At 48.7% G+C, this 17923-nt stretch overlaps 7 protein-coding genes across 7 annotated transcripts; 2 read left to right on the top strand and 5 right to left on the bottom strand.

The window, feature by feature from the left end:
• Positions 1 to 371: 371 nt before the first annotated feature.
• Positions 372 to 1202, top strand: T310_2500 (Kinetochore protein Spc25; the record flags this gene model as incomplete). The annotated part of the gene is made up of 2 exons (XM_013474592.1): positions 372 to 600; positions 658 to 1202. 2 exons carry the CDS (start codon positions 372 to 374, stop codon positions 1200 to 1202), a joined length of 774 nt encoding a protein of 257 aa, XP_013330046.1.
• Positions 1203 to 1557: 355 nt separating this feature from the next.
• T310_2499 (Meiotic recombination protein Ski8/Rec14) lies at positions 1558 to 3712 on the bottom strand (the record flags this gene model as incomplete). Its single annotated transcript, XM_013474591.1, has 8 exons — positions 1558 to 1741; positions 1805 to 1991; positions 2057 to 2150; positions 2213 to 2379; positions 2439 to 2699; positions 3018 to 3055; positions 3124 to 3232; positions 3355 to 3712. The coding sequence occupies 8 exons, from the start codon at positions 3710 to 3712 to the stop codon at positions 1558 to 1560; spliced, it is 1398 nt and encodes a 465-aa protein (XP_013330045.1).
• A 446-nt stretch (positions 3713 to 4158) lies between these two features.
• T310_2498 (Septin) lies at positions 4159 to 5480 on the top strand (the record flags this gene model as incomplete). Its single annotated transcript, XM_013474590.1, has 6 exons — positions 4159 to 4297; positions 4362 to 4490; positions 4545 to 4626; positions 4681 to 4818; positions 4873 to 5086; positions 5142 to 5480. The coding sequence occupies 6 exons, from the start codon at positions 4159 to 4161 to the stop codon at positions 5478 to 5480; spliced, it is 1041 nt and encodes a 346-aa protein (XP_013330044.1).
• Positions 5481 to 6150: 670 nt separating this feature from the next.
• T310_2497 (Guanylate kinase) lies at positions 6151 to 6779 on the bottom strand (the record flags this gene model as incomplete). The annotated part of the gene is made up of 3 exons (XM_013474589.1): positions 6151 to 6423; positions 6526 to 6589; positions 6733 to 6779. The coding sequence occupies 3 exons, from the start codon at positions 6777 to 6779 to the stop codon at positions 6151 to 6153; spliced, it is 384 nt and encodes a 127-aa protein (XP_013330043.1).
• Positions 6780 to 7592: 813 nt separating this feature from the next.
• T310_2496 (Golgi matrix protein) lies at positions 7593 to 9526 on the bottom strand (the record flags this gene model as incomplete). The annotated part of the gene is made up of 6 exons (XM_013474588.1): positions 7593 to 7843; positions 7902 to 8008; positions 8067 to 8314; positions 8383 to 8841; positions 8894 to 9304; positions 9362 to 9526. 6 exons carry the CDS (start codon positions 9524 to 9526, stop codon positions 7593 to 7595), a joined length of 1641 nt encoding a protein of 546 aa, XP_013330042.1.
• A 1108-nt stretch (positions 9527 to 10634) lies between these two features.
• Positions 10635 to 11528, bottom strand: T310_2495 (putative coiled-coil protein; the record flags this gene model as incomplete). Its single annotated transcript, XM_013474587.1, has 3 exons — positions 10635 to 11035; positions 11080 to 11166; positions 11456 to 11528. 3 exons carry the CDS (start codon positions 11526 to 11528, stop codon positions 10635 to 10637), a joined length of 561 nt encoding a protein of 186 aa, XP_013330041.1.
• A 3853-nt stretch (positions 11529 to 15381) lies between these two features.
• On the bottom strand, positions 15382 to 17819 carry T310_2494 (Glycerol-3-phosphate dehydrogenase; the record flags this gene model as incomplete). The annotated part of the gene is made up of 5 exons (XM_013474586.1): positions 15382 to 15390; positions 15424 to 15506; positions 15574 to 16893; positions 16984 to 17243; positions 17326 to 17819. 5 exons carry the CDS (start codon positions 17817 to 17819, stop codon positions 15382 to 15384), a joined length of 2166 nt encoding a protein of 721 aa, XP_013330040.1.
• Positions 17820 to 17923: the final 104 nt, after the last annotated feature.

Below are 17923 nucleotides of genomic sequence, written 5' to 3'. Positions count from 1 at the left end.
ACCTCAGCATGGATTACAGAAAGCGCAGGACGCGTAGCTGAGGAATCAAAGTAGTTGTCACGCGTGGTGTGGCGTGCTATATGATTTTATCGCGGGCTTGGCCAAAGCTTTTCTCTAGAAGAGCAGAAGTTTAGATGCTTTAAACCAAAAAAAGCTTGGCTCTGCGGTTCGATGTGGCTGACAGCTGCTGGTTGCGCCGCAACAACTGTTATTATTAGCGCGGGACACTAGCTTCAACACCACTGCGAGTGTTATCGCGCCCTTGGAGCCGCGCAGGACAATCAATTTGACGCGCAACTGAAATAGTCAACACACTTCTTCACAACGGCTATCTCATCCAGTTTCTTTGAATAGTTTTCCGGAATTACAATATGGCCTCTTTCGAGCCGTCCCTCTCCACGAGCGGCATGCGGCCTCCGCTCGCATCCGCTGAAGCCCCATCCATGGCCGATTCTCTCCCCAGTATCAACTTTGGATTCGAAGATCTACGCAGCCGCATGGCGCAGTTCACGGCCAAATTCGATGCCTTCATTGAACGAGGGAGGAAGCAGGTGTTGGAAGAACGGAACCAATTTCGTATCAATCTCGCAGAACTACAAGGTAGGTTTCCGTGTTGTGTCTCAAGTGGGTGAGCTTGTTCTGACAATAGTAATAAAGAGGACCAGCGGATGAAGCAAAGGGACATTGAAATTCTCACTTTGAAGTCGCAATCGCATGCGCAAACTCTACAGAAAGAGGCTGCTGAGGCTGCTGAAATGCACGCAGCCATCTCTTCGATTACAATGGAACGAGATGCTCGGCTCGCCAAGCGTGATCGACTCAAGCAACAGATCGCCGAGACCCAGAAGGCAATCAATCAGAAACTGGAAGCCCAGAAAGCTCATGCGCGATATCTCGATGCTCAAGCACGGCTCAACGTCCCCGAATTGGAATTCTGGCAAGACTATCTTTGCCTTCGAATCGAAGGGGCTGGCAGGGAGGATCGTCTGAAGTTTGTTTATACCCACCTTCTTGAGAAAGATTGGGAAAGGGAAGCTTGGTTTGAACTTGGAACAGCTTCTCGCGACTATGAGATATTCCACACGAAACCGAAATTGGACAGGGCCGCCATTGACCGCGAATTGGAGATTGTCAACGAAGATCGAGACTTTGGTGCACTCCTAAAGAGAATGCGCAAACTCTTTGTGGAGGCCATGAAGTGACGATACCTTCGGCAAGGCGGTTGTTTTTTGTTCCCCCTTTGTCTTTTTTTAATGTTTTTTTAATCAGTGATACCACTTATGATTCATGATCTTTACAGTATAAAGTTGGAATTGAGACGATACGTCGATGGCAAGACTTCTCTTGTTCTAATACTGACTTGAAAGAGCGCAAATCTTCAAGGCAGCGGGTGTTGCTTCGTAACACAATAGACAGAATAAATTAGGCATGTGTCGGAACTAGTGCCAGGAGGATACTGAGGTGCAGGTCACGGAGCACTGAAACCATGTAGTATTGCTCCTAACATGAAACCTTTCATCGTGAGAGAACATAGCAAATAGGTACGAAGCGTATGGTTTATCCGCCAGTAGCCTCTCGGTAGAATGATATGCTGCGGTTCGCTCCGGCGGTAGCAAATCCTTCTGTTTTCCCGACCTTTGGCAACCATTTGACGCTCCAGACAGCTTTATCCGTTTCTGAGTGAGTAGCAACACAAGCTCTCCGTTCAACAGACCATACTTTCACCTTTCCATCAAAGGACCTGGTTTAGTGTCAGGTAGGGTTTCTCTCACATAATATATAAAAGCTTCATAGATAGACTTACCCACTGAGGAGATACTCTCCAGTATGGCTCCAGTCAAGGGATAATATCCACGCTGAATGACCAGAGAGATGAGCAACTTGCTCCCCCGAAGAAGTATCGTACAATACAATCACTCTCGAGTCTCCCGCTGCGGCCAGAAGTTTCCCCCCGGGAGAAAACGCTATGGCACGGACTGGCTTTACCAGGCCTGTAAACTATCAGCAGATCGATATTCCTCAGTTATTCTCCCCAATGGTGCAAATGGATACTTACCCGACAGAGAGAACGGCATTCGACCCGTCTCGTTGCTGAATATGTATATGCTCCCATTCTCATGACCGCTCGCTATGTATTGGCCATCGGCAGACTAGAGGACAGTATGTTAGCATGCGTGAACGTTCAAGACAGCGGAAAGTTTTGGCGACATACCATGTCAATGCAGGTACCGAAACTGCCCTTGGTCTCAAAATCTCGAATTTCCTCGCCGTTGGCGCTCAAGTCCCAAACTTTGATGTGGCCATCATGAGTAGTTCCAGCAAGAGTCTGCCCGTCTTCTGACAAGGCAATTGCCCAGACTTCTGATTTCCCAACACCTGCTGTATGTATGTTAGTAATAATAAGGCTCAAGTCAACTAATGGGAAACATATGAAAGACCTGAAATATCTCCATCTTCAACCCAAGTCCCATCTTGACAGGACCAGATCCGTATCTCTCCCCCGAAGCCAACACTGGCTGCTCTCAGTCCATTGCCAGATGTCACCACGTGATGGCATCCAATTTTATGTGCGCCATCAAGAGATTGTGCTAAGGGAAAATCCGCATCCGTGGTTGAATGAACCTTTAATGAAGAGGCTCCAGAAGCAGATAAGATTTGATTCGACGTCACAGCCAGGGAGAAAATGTCGATAGGATGAGCTGTCATGTATATCAGTTTTAGTGCTTGGAGTGAAGAGACTAATTAATTCAATAAAACGGCGTTGACTTTGAACGCACCATTGTCCGCTGAACTCCAGGACAGATATTGCTTCGACTTCCAGTAATCTCCATGTTAGAGCTTTTACTTTGGGATATGAATCTGGGTCTTACCATCCTTTCAATTTCCCCTTTACAGGTGGGATCTCTTTGAGGGGTACATGCAGCTTGCAGCGGCTCTTGGGTCGTGTGGTGTTGGACTCTTGGCAAAATGAGAGACCCGTGAGATCATGAATGGGGAGGAAATTATTCCCAGCTTACAATCGACTAGCCCAACCTGGCTCTCATGTTGCACGACACTGATGAATTGTTACAGCTTCTCTTTTCTCTAAAAACAACATGACTCTTGAATAGCTGATCAACTGACTATTTGTATTTAGAGATAGAAAAGAGTACAAAATCCTCAATGACAACCCGACGCCAAGTACATGCAGCATATTTTTCACAACCCATAAAAGTACAATTGGCCTCTAATCCTTATTTTGCATCATCACTGTCATCTCTACTCCTTAAGAATTTCTCGCCATGATTCCTTAATATCTTTCCGCCCATGTGTTAGCAGCAAGCACAGACTACGACTTTTGGAGCACACTCCTACCTTTGACACAGTGGGCGCACAGTACGTGTGCCCTTTTGATCTGGCCGCACCCGGGGCATCTGTTGAGAGCTTTGACATCCTTCAAAGCTTTCCCTGCCATCTGCCTGTGGCGCTTCTTCATGTGCGAGGTCTTCTTCTTCGGCACGGCGCGGAGAACGGAGTCCCAGATGTCAGATAGTAACGAGGGAATGCTCCACGTTGAAGCTCCGGTCAATAATGTAGCACCAGCAATATGAACACTATTTTGCAGATGACGAGTCCATCTCTCCACGGCGAACGAGACCGGCGAGATCGAAGCGGACAGGGCTGGGCGCGAAAAGAATCGTGCGGCGGAGGGCCGTAAGGCTTGCAAAGCCATGACTAGTGGAAACACGGCCAAGAAAGGAAAGGCAGAGAGAGAGAAAGATCTCAATGGGGTTGTCGAACTAAGGTGGAGGATGCGGGCAGCAATCTCATCGAAGCAGCAAGCACGATATCAATTCAGTTTGCATTTCAGCGCTTTCCTCATCGGGCGGTCACGAGCACCACAGCTGACCACCCGTGAGAAACAAAGCCGGCCGCTAGTCCCAATGAGGCCTAGGCGCTCTGTCCCCCCTGATCCGCGAGAGCAAGCGACAATAGGGGGTAACCGCCCGACCTCTGGCCCAAACGTCTCTTAAGCAATCTCTGGGGAATTCCAGTTCAAAATATCTGGTTTGACCATTGGTCTTGTCTTTCCTCTGTTCAGGCGACCCGTTCCTCCGCCCTCATCCAAGCCATCGTGTCTGCTGCCTCTTCTAGGTTGCGCTCTCTTGTTTACTTACCATGGCTTCCGCTGCTGCGAACGCGTCGTCACAGCCGGCCACGGTCTTTCCTCGCAGCCATGTCGGTTTCGACAGCATTACGTCTCAGATTGAGCGGAAGCTCCTGAAGCGTGGCTTTCAGTTCAATGTCATGGTTGTTGGTTAGTGCCGACTTCTATATCTTTCCGTGCTAGCAATCTTCTGACAGCCACATGCCAATCGCAGGTCAAACTGGTCTGGGGAAGTCGACTCTGATCAACACCATCTTCGCCTCGCACCTGATCGATTCCAAGGGTCGTCTGACCCCTAATGAACCAGTTCGTTCGACTACTGAGATCCAGACCGTCTCGCACAGTATGTTGACCAGCTCGTGGGAATGTGGAAGACACTGCTGATCAGTATTTTAAGTCATTGAGGAGAATGGTGTGCGTCTGAGGCTGAACATTGTTGATACCCCCGGTTATGGTGACCAGGTGAACAACGACCGATGGTATGTCATGGATATCCATCGATGCGCGCGAATAACTACTGATTTGTGACATAGCTGGGACCCGATTGTGAAGTACATTAAAGACCAGCATTCGGCATATCTCCGAAAGGAGCTTACCGCACAGCGCGAGCGTTACATCCAGGACACTCGGATTCACTGCTGCTTGTTTTTCATCCAGCCATCCGGCCATGCGTAAGGCTCACGAAATGCAGCGCAATCAGGCCAAATGCTGACTGTTGGGAACAGACTGAAACCAATTGACATCGTCGTGCTCAAGAAGCTGTCTGATGTTGTCAATGTCGTTCCCGTTATTGCGAAGGCTGATTCCCTGACTCTTGAGGAACGACAAGCCTTCAAAGAGAGAATCAAGGAAGAATTTGCCTTCCACAACCTGAAGATGTATCCCTACGATAACGACGAGCTCGATGATGAGGAGCGCGCCATGAATGCTCAGATCAAGGTACCTAGGCTGTAATGGAAGATCATCGTGATGATGACGGCTAACAATTAGATAGGACATCATTCCCTTTGCAGTTGTTGGTAGCGAGAAGAACATTGTCGTGAACGGAAAGCAGGTTCGGGGCCGTCAGAATCGCTGGGGTGTGATCAATGTCGAGGATGAGAACCACTGCGAATTTGTTTACCTTCGAAACTTCCTCACCCGTACCCATCTCCAGGATCTTATCGAAACCACCAGCCAGATCCACTATGAGACGTTCCGTGCCAAGCAGCTGCTGGCTCTGAAGGAGAGCAGCGCTACCGGAGGTCACAATACCGGAAACCGGCCCATCAGTCCATCTGCCGACCGAGAACTCAGCCGTAACTCTCAGAGAGTGACCATGAACGGCTACTGATTTCGGTACTTTCCAGAGAAGTTTTCCGGGGATATTCTCAGACATTGCTGGTCGTCAAGATGGCAATGTGAGAGAATGCCAGACGAGATGGAGAAGAAGAGGCAGAAAGGAAAAAACTCGGAGGGGTGTGGGCATTAGAGAGGAAGTCTTATCAAAAACGTTTCTTGCCGATTTCTGCCAGTGGGAGCTTTTTTTACCATTCCAGATATCCATTTTTAACTCCACGTTGTCTTTGCGAATATCTTATTTTTCTCATATGTGACCCCTCTTACTCCCTCTCCCTACCCGGAGAATGACTTAAGCTCGACTAGCGACTCTATTTTCCTTACTATGCTTCTGCTTTTTTGTCGCTATTATTGCTCAGAGAATACGTAATACACGGCGACCCCCGATTCAAACTTCATTCATGTATTTATGTTATTAGTTATTCTACTGAATAACCATTTCCCATCAATTTCTCTTAGGCACTTCTGAAACTTGCAAAACTCGCAGACCTAGCGGTCTACTTTGCTTTCGTTCGATATCTTCGGATTCCTTTCAACCAAAAACCAACTCCCAAGTGCTCAGCGGAGTATGAAACTCATGCCTCTTTCAGGGGTATGTATGTAGATTGAGACAATATCCACGCATGTCATCGGTTGCCCTCACTTCTTCTCTATATTCGATTAATTTATGCGGTCGCTCCAAACTTCCCACCATCCACAATCCAATCCCGCATTTCTGCATAGGCCCGATCCAGATCGTCGTTGACAACGATCTTGTCATGTGCACCAGGCTGTTTGGCATACTCCAACTCATTCTTCGCCTGCGCTAATCTCTTGTTCATGCTATCCTCCGTTTCTGTGCCTCGGCCACGAAGTCTTCGTTCCAATTCTTCCAGCGACGGCGGCGCCAGGAACAAGAACCGAGCATTCAAATCTGTGCGCTTGACTTGTTTGACACCCTGTAGAGAAGCAGCAAAAGCAGACATCGTCAGTCAGAAGATCCTCTCCCTACTCTTCATCTCGTGGAGAGTGAATCCCCATCTCCCTCCCATAATACATACCTCCATCTCGATATCCAAAATACATATTTTCCCTTTTCCCGCGATGTCCTTGACTGCCTTAACGCTGGTGCCATAATAGTTTCCTCCAAATTGCGCATGCTTAGTATCTATTAGTATAAGACTTCCTAACAGATTCTGCTCTACGGAGCAATAAGAATAGTCTTGACTCCTCTAGCTCCTTACTTCGATGAATCCGTTTTTGCTCACAAGGTCGAGGAATTCTTCCTTTGTCGTGAAGTAATATTCCCGTCCATTTTGTTCGCCCGGTCGAGGAGCTCTCGTCGTGTCTTTTTATTGCGCGGCGAAAAAGAGGAAGTCAGGACAAGTGCGCTTAAAAGTATGGCGAATGGAAAAGAAGGGCTCTCTTGGGGCTGCCTTACGAGAAACAGAGAAGCCGAAAGTGTCAGGGAATTCGGCAAAGAGCCTCTTCAGAAGAGTCGATTTCCCAGTTCCAGAAGGCCCTGATACGACTACAGGTCGGTATTTCTGGACTATATATAGAGAGAGTCAGACGTAATTCCCTTGTCAGCCCTGAGATCGGAGAAACTCGAGACGGCAACAAAGTTCAACCAAGAGGAAAGTGTGCACCTGAAGAAGTGGCCATTGTTGAGAAAACGCCACAGTACCAAGTAGGACAAGCACTGCGAAAACGGAGCGCACTGGCACTGATTCTCAGGGCTCTGTGCATATGTTCAGATAAATAACAATTGTTTGGGAACACTGTTACTACTAGACATGCGCCAGGCGGTGAACCTTCGGCGGGACCAAAAAAACGTACGGAGATTCCCCGCTTGCCACCCCGCCTCTACTTGATCAAACTGCAACGACAATGGTTAGAACGGTTGCAATTCAGAATGACAGACCAGACTCCACACGTCTTGAAATGAGAGCATTGACTCTAAATGTAGTAATCACTATACTAAACATATGTCCTTTCCAAGGACTCAATTGTATACAGTGAGAGGTTGCAAACCCTGGAACAATACTAAGCCCATGCTGGGGTATGATATGAGTCTAAAGTGATCATCAAGTAATGCCAAATCATCTCGAAAATGTCATGGAATCATTCAAGGGGATTTCAAGCCGGCGTTTGAAGCTCCACCTCTGCCCGCATTTCCGCCGCCAGCTTGAGCCTCTTGTTCAAGGAAATTAGACCAGAGCTCCGCAAGCGACTCCTTGCCTGTGCTCCCATTTTCGAGGAATTCAGTTGCTAATGACGGTGTGCTTGGTGTTCGGTGAACCGAGAAGCTTGAAGCTCTAAGGCCACCGGACGTGTTTGAGGTTCCCGGACGTGCAAGTCCAGCTTGTTCACGTTGGTCTGGAGGATTTGTAAATAAAGACTCTCGGCAGGCAAGGATTGGCGAGGAGGCACCTACCATCCGTCCATTGTAGAAGGGCTGCAATGAGCTGTAATATTTCAAACTTTTTTGGATCCGAGCGATCAAGAGCAAGGAAATGGAGGAGGTGGTTGGTGACAATATGTCTGCAAAAAGAGAGAGACATTAGAAGATTCAAACAAAGCCTATCAGAACTGATCTTACCTATCAACATTATCCTCTGGTTTGCCTCTCTTTAGGAATCTCAAAGCTTTCGTCAAATGATCGTTGAGAGTAACAGCTTCATGCCTCAATTTGCCGATGAGAAGATTCTTCTCTTTTACTTCTTTTTCGAAAGGCTGCAGTCTCTCCAGCTCTTTCTGAGCACTTTGGAGTGCAGACTCAGCATCTGAAGCCCTCTTCTCCGCTTCTCGTAGAGACTTCCTCAGTTCTTCTAACTGAGCATCAGAGCTCTGTACAAGTTCACGCAGTTCTTGTTTTCGAGCTGAGACGGTGATTGTTAGCTTTTTCATCTTCGAACCAAAAACCGAAGAAAATCGGTACCTGTCTGGATCTCTTGTAAAGCCCGTTGTAGCCCGTCAACAGTTACCGATTGACTGTTGCACTCGGCCGTTACCTTTTCGTATTCTTCTTTGAGACTGGAGAGCTGTTCTTCCAAATCGACCACTTTTTCTCCAAGCCCCTCCCGAATAGACCGTTCCTCCATGGCTAAAACCTCCCAATTGTGCATCGCTTGTTTCGCCTCCTCAAATTCCGCACGAAGGTAAGCCTCCTGTTCAAGTAATTCCTCCTTTTCCTTCAACCAGTTCTGTTGAGATAAGTTTGTTCTGTTTCGTAAGCTGGAAAGCTCCCTTGATCTCTGTTCTGCTTCCTTCGATAGCTCTGCTATCTCGGAGGCCTTCGAGTCAAGCTCAGTCTTCAAGTTGGAATTCTGTTCCTCTAGCTCTTCAATCCGAGATCTCGCCTGAGCCAACTCTTCCTAAACAAGCATTTAGCAAAATCCGAGGGAGCAGGGACAAGAGCAAGCATACAGCATCCTCCTTCATCCTCTCTCCGAGTTGCGACTTGATAGTATTAACCCTCTCTAATAATTTCTGGAACTGATTCTCAGCGTGTTCCTTCTTCGACTCTGACTCGGCCAGCCGGCGTTGTAAAGCTTCCATCTCCTCCTGGTGTTTCAGTTGTATCTCCTCCAAAGACTTTCGCATCTCGGTTACTTCTGCTCGAAGAGAGTCCCGGTCTCGCACAAGCGCAGCGAGCTTCTTTTCGGCGTCGATAGGAGAAGGCGCGGAGTTCGCTGTTTCATCAGGCCGTTTTCTATCCCGGACAGGAAGAATATTGCTTTGCTCAGATATTTGTTTTCGGATATCACTTTTACCCTCTGCTTCCGCTTCCTCCTCGTCTTCGTCCGGTGTCCCATTTATGGTATCATGAGGTCGATCCTATTGATTCAGGTCAGCCACCGAAAGCTAGAAGGCATTGTCGTTGCAGTCACACACAATTGGTATAGACGCCTCAGAGTTGTTATCGGATGCTTCCCCGGTTGCGTCTTCTGTATGCGCATCATCGTTGCCTCCATTACCATCTGTCTTGGATTTGGCAGCGTTCCTGTTCTTCTTGTTCTTCTTTGACTTCGGGCCTAGATCCAATCTGTCAGAATCCATAATTGAAGATCCCAGAGTCATCCAGACCTTGAGACGCAGAAGATTGGTTATCTGTAGGCATTTTCTTTGTACTTCAGCTTATTATTGACGGTGTTGGTAATAGTCTTTGCTATACGCAAGAGAGCGGGTCGTTGGCACAGGACACGCATGTCAACAGCACTAGCGCGGCTGAGGCGTTCAGTTGAGCTTCCCGTGCCACCGGGTAAGTGAGGTTTGGCCATGTGCAACCAATTGCGGAAGTAGTCAACAATGGTGACTACTGAGTGTTTCTTCCACGAAACAATCAAACAGGTGTGAAGTGCTTCTATTCAGATGCTGACATTTTGTTTATTCTTCAGCATTGTCGTCTCATGAGATGTCTACCTACGCGTTCCAATATCGAAACGCTCCTTGAAAATCCGAATAACGTACTGACCAAAAGTCTAGGCAATATTAATATTCCATGAGATGATCTTCATTAATCCTTCACCTAAAAAACTGTACAAGATGTCTGGCTCCTACCGCTGGACAATCGTCGCATCGGAGATACGTTTTACAATACCAGGCATCGGGATCCGCAAACCCGATTCGAGTATAACACCGGGCACCTATGTGATACACATGAGTTATAGCTCAATTTTACTCCATATTGCATCAGCAGTTCTGAATACTCGGTGGGTGCCAAGTAATGAAGCAGCATACTCGATGGCCTCGAGTCCCAAAGACAACATGATCGCATGTTTCTTGTCTTTGTGTAAAGTCGAGTCAGTATGAAGATCCGACATTTGGCACAGCACAGGAAATGGCCTGGGTCATCTAAAGAGCCAGAAAATATGACAACCCATCATTCTCATCTCATGGCCCCCTTCATTCTATCACCCCTTCACTTAGCTCCTCATCCCTTGGCCTTTTCTTCCTTTTTTGGCACCATCGATTGCTCCCTTATCTGTAGATCTCGGCAGGGCAAACTTGGACATATAAAGGCAATATCTCCCTGCAAGAAGCGATTGAGCGGATTTCTGCATCTGTGCTCGCTTCGGCAATGCATTTAAAAGATGTGGAACCGCGGCTTGGAGCGCTGAGGTTGATAGTAGACATCTTTCCCTGTCCCGTTATTGTAGGCTCCGAATTACATAAAGTCGTCGAGGAAGTTTGGATCTCGATCCTGATTGCTGCTCTGCTGAATGTTCTCTTCACTCATTAAGTCGTCATAGGCGTGCTCCTTCTGCCATTTCAACTGCTCCCGCTCCTTCTTCTCTCTCTTCTCCGCGGCTTTCTTCTCCTCTCTGATTCTTCTTTCTTCTCTTCTCTTTTGTTTCAAGTACTCTTCCTTCTCTGCCATGAGATCAGGAAACTTCTCGACGCGCGTCTTGTTCAACCGGTTGACAATATGGTTTTGGCGAGTGGGAACAAATATCCTTTTCGTCAGTTTAGGATTATGGAAAGACACCTGGCCTGTTGCCATGGATCCATCCTTCATGAGATTTGACCACGGTGTATAGATCACAGTAATATTGTCCTTTTTGTTCCCTGTCCGATGAATCAGCCACAACAGAAGCCGAATTACGATGTACCATGATTACCTTCGATAGAATTCGCTTTCGTTAGCTGTGCACAGTCTTCTAGAAGCTCTTTTGGGATGTTTTCCCAGGACTCGTTATCTCTTAGACGTAGGTACACATGCGCACTGGACAGATTATCGACGTGAAACTGCCGATCCGGTCAGGTGGCGGTCTTGAAATAATATAACGAGCGGCGGATAGACGCGAGACAAACCCTTCATCGCCAGTTGTTGATGTCAGCAATGCAGTCTTGCAGATAAAGAAGTTTGTAATCAGGACTGTATTACCAAACATCTTTATCCAACCCGTACTTGATGAGTTCCTCATCTGTCAAGACAATCGATCAGACACCTGTTTCCGTCACCCGAGGTTGCAAAATCATCCATACTTTCGTACTTGTCTTTTCCAACATAAATTGTTGCTGGAGGGGACACCACGTTCGAGGTAAAATAGTAAACCATGTTGCGCTAGTCCTTTCAGGGCTGTCAAACTCTATAAAGCCCACTGATTGATGCTAAAGCACTGATCAAATCGCGCATGAGTTTGTCAAAAATCTAAACGGCAACCGCCGTGAAGGCTAAATGTGGGGGAGTGACAGCGCGGGGCCAGGGACCCACCAATAAAAGAAGTTACAGTAACGAGACACAGTATAACGTATCTGCGACCTGATCACCATGAGAAGGGAGAAAAAAGAGGATGTAATTCATCAGTAGTCTTCTGCAGCGCATCTCAATGCCCTTACATTCCCCACTTTCAGGGAGCATCTCATCTCATATTCGATCATTAGTTAAATTTCAGGGTCGTCAGAGTACATACACGTGCCTAGCTACACCTACCACATAGGTAGATAGAGAAGCCTAAAATAGACATGCATGTAAACTTGTGTGCTGATTCAGTAATTAGCGATACATTCATAACTAGTGCTGTTTCTTCTTATCCACAGAGACGACAATATGTATCCGGCCAATGGGATCCTTTGCAGGCGTCCAGGGCATGTGTTCATGTATGTGCAGCACAATTCAAAATTTAACCCGAAATTCCAGAGCTAACACGCCTTGATTGGATTGGGGGAAATCAAACAGGACAACCTGTGGAAAGAACTTGCCTGCATTTGCGATTCAAGTAGCAAATCAAATCGATCCCCCGCCCGTACACACCACTTGGATGACTTCCGTATTGCCTGCCATGCAGATAACCGAAGTGACGAGCTGCAGTCTCTTCTTCAGCACACAGTGCCAGCGCCGCAGAGCGCTACGGTATCGCTCGAAAGGTGGGTCTCAGGGACGCGATAGGCAAAACAGAGAGAGAGGTATTTCATCGTCGGGCTCTCCGGCCCCTCACACTCACCTCACGGGTCACGAAGCGGCTTCTAGTCGAGGGCCTGAAGTGGGCTCCATGTGGGCAATATATCACATGCGCCGTTCGTGATAGGAGTTGATCAAAAGATTACTGTTGCAACGGGTTAAGATTTGCGTTAGGTTGTGCCCAATTATTCATCTCTTGGGAAGCTAGACTAATGAATCTACTAGTATATTCTGGTCCAAACTCGCTTTATTATTGCAATCTGACAACCGCGAATAGTCAAAACCAAGAATGCGCCATTTCTTGTGGAAAACCGGGAAACTCCATACTGCGCCGAATCAGTGCCCCGGGGAATGAGAACAGTGGGGTGTATATCGAAGTTGGTTATATCAAAGACAGAACGAGACTCAAGAAACCCTCGAAAGCAGAATTATCGAATTGGATGGCAACCAAATGATGTCAGGTGATCAGCAAATCGATTATACATAGTTTGACCAAAGCTCCTCTTCTTAATAACAGGCGACAGGAACTCAATGAAACGTTGAATGGCGGAGATGACACCCGCACCGAATAATATACTGAGGACTCACTCCAGCATCAGCGCCAGGCCAAAATTAAACGTGCTCCAATGATAAGATAGACAGACACGCCACAGGGAAAGCCTTACCTTGTGCTTTAACCAGTCAGTCGATGCAAACACATCCTGCTGCACGTTAAGGCAGCCTCCCCGTACGTGGAAGAAGGACGATAAATGTATATTCATCCGAAACTCAAAACGATGTTGATGGGGCCGGGCAAGGGGGCCATTCGTATTTATCTGCCGGTTCTGGAATCCATGCTCCGCCTTTCCAAATCACTCGTGCTTCATGTGGCGTATCCGTCAATATCTGAAGCATCACCCTGAAAGTTGTTCCAAAAACGTTCCACCGCTCTCTGAGCGATAGGTGAACCTCGGAACCGCTCTCGAAAGTAGTTGAAAAGAGCAAACTCGTCCCGGCTTAGCACGTAGCTGTCGGGTTGCGCCTGTATCTTCCTCCAGAGCTCGCCAATGGCAGTTTCAAGAATAGCGCTGGTCTGGGGGTCGATGCGACCGTCGTCACTGTTTCTCGCACGATCCAATGCTTGTCGAACATCCGAGATTGAGGTTGTATTGGTCATAACGAGACCTTTCAACGTCTCGAGATTGAGGGTGTTCGTTATGACGGTGATGGTGGGAAGATGTACAGATCTGAGATCTTCGATATAAGAAAACAGAAGAGAAAACTTTCAATAATAAAAAGGGCACAGGGAGGAAGGGAGTTTGTTTACCCGACGAATCGTACCTTTTCTTGAATGGAACAGTTTTCCTTTCACACTGACCACTGAGAAGAGTTGGAAAAATATGAGTCTACGCTAACAAAGCTTCGCAAGTGATGCTTCTACGAAGACACGCACGTTGATAGACCCAAAACTATTGTTCGCCGTCCGTCGGTGAGGCAAGAAGCTCGGTCTTGTCATCTTCAATGGCGCAGGCTCAAAGGCCGGCCTGCCAGGTCTGCATCCAAGAGAACCAAAACTTAGCCTGGAACCCAAGGACCCGTTTGAGTAATGCTCTCTTTCTCTAGCAACCGGGTGATATGTAGACGGTTAGACCATTTTTGATCCCAAACGGCCATGCAACACCATGTGGCATGGTGGGGCATGGGAGGAATTAGGCTGTATCAGACTGTAGCCTGTAGGTACAATGCTACTAGGCTTAACTCCCAATCTCGAATATCCGGGATTCAGAACGTCGCGATTCATGGGCTTATTATTTTAGATCCTGCAATGAGTAATGAGGCAAGATGGACGGATTTCAAGGGAGAAACGAATTGATTGGCCGTCGATGGTCGAATATGTCTCTCCGGTCAAGTTGCATTTCGTGACCAGAGACTAAAAAGGGTCTCGTGATGACGGCGATCGTAGCTCGATATCTTAGGAAGGTGCTTAACTGTGGGCAGCAAGCCAGTCAGTACTCCGTAGCTACGAGGGAGGTACTTCGGGTAGTGGATTTTCTTTGCTGGGACCGTAGGACGGCACGGACCGGTCCCGGATGGGGAAGCATGAAATTGAGCTCGGCGATTTTCTTGCAGGACCACGAGTGTTCGCTGTCACAGACTATCACTTTAGGTTTCGGATGACCGGGTGGGCTGCAGAGGAGGGGCTTACACGTTTACGGTGGCCTGCAGCCTGCAGGACGGCGCTCGCAAGCGAGTGGGGCGATTTCTGGAGGATGAGGCGGTGAGGCTGAACCTTTCGATATCCATCATCGCCGTGATTATTGATTTCAAGAACGTCTTCGGCCTGGAGCTTGGGTGAGCCGGGTTAGCAGCGCTAAGCAGCGGGTGTGCCCGCTGTCAGTGCTGTCAGCCTGTCGTCTTGGCTCCGGACTCCATGTACAGAGTAGGGCTTTGCCGATAGACAGACCAGAACGCGCCGTTCCAGCCAGCGTTTTCTGCCTGCCACAGGGGATGAGGGAACCCTGTAATCCGACTGCACTGAGTCGCAGATAGTGCCGTTTCTCTGCCGTTTGGATCAGCTCGGGCAGTGGTACCCGTAACCCTAAGAGGCATTTGGTTGATTCTGATCATTCCTACCGGCTTGTCCTTCTTGATAAGCAAAGACCATGACTGGTTGGCGTTTGGTGCGCATACGGACGAGTCGTCGAACTCTCACACGATCATGCGCCGCATCAATTAAATCCTGTGAGGATACATGTGGGCTTCAAGGTGCCGAGGGTTGAAGAAATGTGTTGTGTCACCGTTTAAAAAAAAAGCAACTCATTCATTGGCGATGTCAACGGTCAGTATACCATGGATCTGTGGCATCCATTATCACCGAAACTTTTGTGAAATATGCCAAGAGACTTAACTGACAACACAGAAAGAACTCCATTATCATGCATTGAGAAAATGGTCCCCCCCCAAATGGTCTATAAGCTTCTATAGCTCGCTTCTCATTCTAGCATACAAAGATCCCCAGAATGTGATAAATCTAGACTTCCTGATTATTTTACAACAATTATTATTTACTCACAGGGGCTTCCGGGCGCATTGCCGGGTCTTGTTTGGCCGTTCCGAGTAATGGTCGGTCGCTGTCCAGTACGTCCGCAGGCCCATCTGCCAAAAATTGTCAGTATCCACAGTGTCAAGAAAGAGAAGTTGGAGGGTTCCAATCTTGGCTTACCGGTCCTAGAATACAGTTTGCGTTCATCTTCGTCAAAAGCAATTGCTTTACCGCTTTCCACATCTTTCCTGGTCATGTTCAGACGGCTCTTCGGAAGACCCATCGAGGACAGATATTGGAGGGATTCCTTCCATTCAAGATCTTTCCTCTTCTCGTCCCAGTTCAGTTCTTCTGCCATTAGGTCGATCACACCAGGAAGAGCCTCCAGGGCCGCTTGGGCGTTCAAGAACGCCAGCCGAGTTCTTCGACCAATCACATCCACGGCGGTTTGGGCATACTCATGACGCACCGCATAGCGGACCTCACCATCAATGAACGGGTACAACGGTGAGAGACGCTTGCCTCGAACCGGCCACCGAGAGTGAGTTGGGGACGACAAAGCTGCAACCTGCCACGCTCGGTCGCCGTAGGATCCGGTTAAATGCTTCGCAACATCTGTTTCAAGACCGAAGTGCTGAATCAGGTTGATGAAGAGGGTTTTGGAGTAGCCGTGGGCGCCAACCAGACGGACTTGATGTGTGTGACACGAACCGTCCAGGTCGACCTCGTCCGTCTTTAGCCCTGTACCGCTGATATCCGGGACCTTCTCCACCCTCCGGGTCTGGAGACCGAAGGTCTTGATGGCCTCATCGACTGCTTCTTCCGCCATCTGACGATAAGTCGTCCACTTGCCTCCGGCACAGGTCAACAGACCTGACGGTGAGACTGTGATGAGGTGATTCCGGACCAATGACTCGGTGTTTTTCGCTTTCGGATCCTTCACCAGAGGCCGAATACCAGCCCAGGCAGCAAGTACATCACCCCGTCGAACATTGATATCCGGGGCTAGGTAGCCACGGATCTCCGACAGAATCCATTCGATGTCCTGCTCATCCGGTTGCGGATGAGGCGTGATTTCTGTGGGTCGGTCCGTCGTCCCGGCGATCGTGTTACCTTGCCATGGCAGGAAAAAGATCACTCGACCGTCGGAGGTGGATGGGTCGATCAGCCCCATGTTGGAAGGACTATAGTAGCCCGGCAACACAACGTGGACACCGGAGCTCGGGGCCACGATCTCCTTCACGCTGGGGTCATCCATCTTTCGGATTGAGTCAGAAAAGGGACCGGTCGCATTGATGACACCCTTTGCCCGAACAGTGAATTCTTCGGCTTTCTGGCCATTCTTCTCTGCAATCAGATCCTTAACGCGAGCCCCATTGATCTTACCCGACTCATCTTTGGTCAGGCCCGTCACTTCCATGTGGTTGACCACTGTGCTTCCGTACAGAGCAGCGGTCATTGCCAACGAGACGTTCATGCGAGAGTCATTGTGGGCCCCATCTGAATGCAGATCGTTAGCTAACCAAACTATTCGAAGCCGGGAAGACAGAAAGCCGCCCACAGCAGATTTTTTGGACAGCTACCTCGTACCATAGTAAACCATGGCTCCGAATAGATCGTCCTTCTTCAGCATCGGAAAGGCATCCAGGGCCTTGCTCTTCGTCAGGAAGTAGGAGCTCTCAATGCCTTCCGATCCCGCCAAGAAATCATAGAACTTGGTGCCAGCCCAGAAATATGGCGCCTGCCACCACTTCTGAACGGGAACCATGATTGGGAGCCACATAGAAAGATGGGGAGCGGTATTCAAGAAGTACTTCCGCTCACGGAGTGCTTCCTTCACTAGCTTGTACCTGAAGGGGAGGGCGGACAGGCGCTATCAGCAACAGGACTCAGCTACTTGGTAGGGTAGTAGATAGCAGGTTCTGGTCATACTGGTTGTAGTCCAGCTCCCAAACGGCCTTTTCCAAATACCGAACACCGCCATGAACTAGCTTCGTGCTCTTGCTGCTTGTTCCAGCACTAAAGTCGTCTCTTTCGATAACCGCGACTTTGAGACCTCGTGTAGCTGCATCGAGTGCGATTCCGGAGCCCGTAGCTCCTCCTCCAATGACCAGGAGATCGTACGGCTCATCCTTGGGGGGTTCCACGCCTCCCATGGTGCTCGCAGCACCTTTGGAAGACCCAGAATCCACAATCCCAGAGCTCCGTTTAAGATCTAGGATCTGTTCATCACGAGACTTGATGCGCGGGAAGTTCGGCGGTACAAGCTTGCCAGAACTGTAACCGGGAGGAGGGACGACAGCAGGCTCGGAACCCGGAATATTGCGGGGACGGTATGAGATATAGAGAACTCCTGCTCCGGCAGCCAGGGCCGCAGAGGTGTAGAGCAGAGGCCGGACAAGTCGGCGGGAATGTTGAGCGACCATTCTGACGAGCCGGCCGCTTGCTCTCCGTTCTCAAGGTATCCAGCCCTAACTAGCTGGAAGGAGGGGGGGGGGGGGAGAAACCGGTGGGCACAAGATGGTCGAAA

This window comes from Rasamsonia emersonii (genome assembly GCF_000968595.1).
Source record: "Rasamsonia emersonii CBS 393.64 chromosome Unknown ctg1118621760031, whole genome shotgun sequence".
Taxonomy (NCBI): domain Eukaryota; kingdom Fungi; phylum Ascomycota; class Eurotiomycetes; order Eurotiales; family Trichocomaceae; genus Rasamsonia; species Rasamsonia emersonii.
This window is presented reverse-complemented; position numbering and strand designations above follow the sequence as displayed.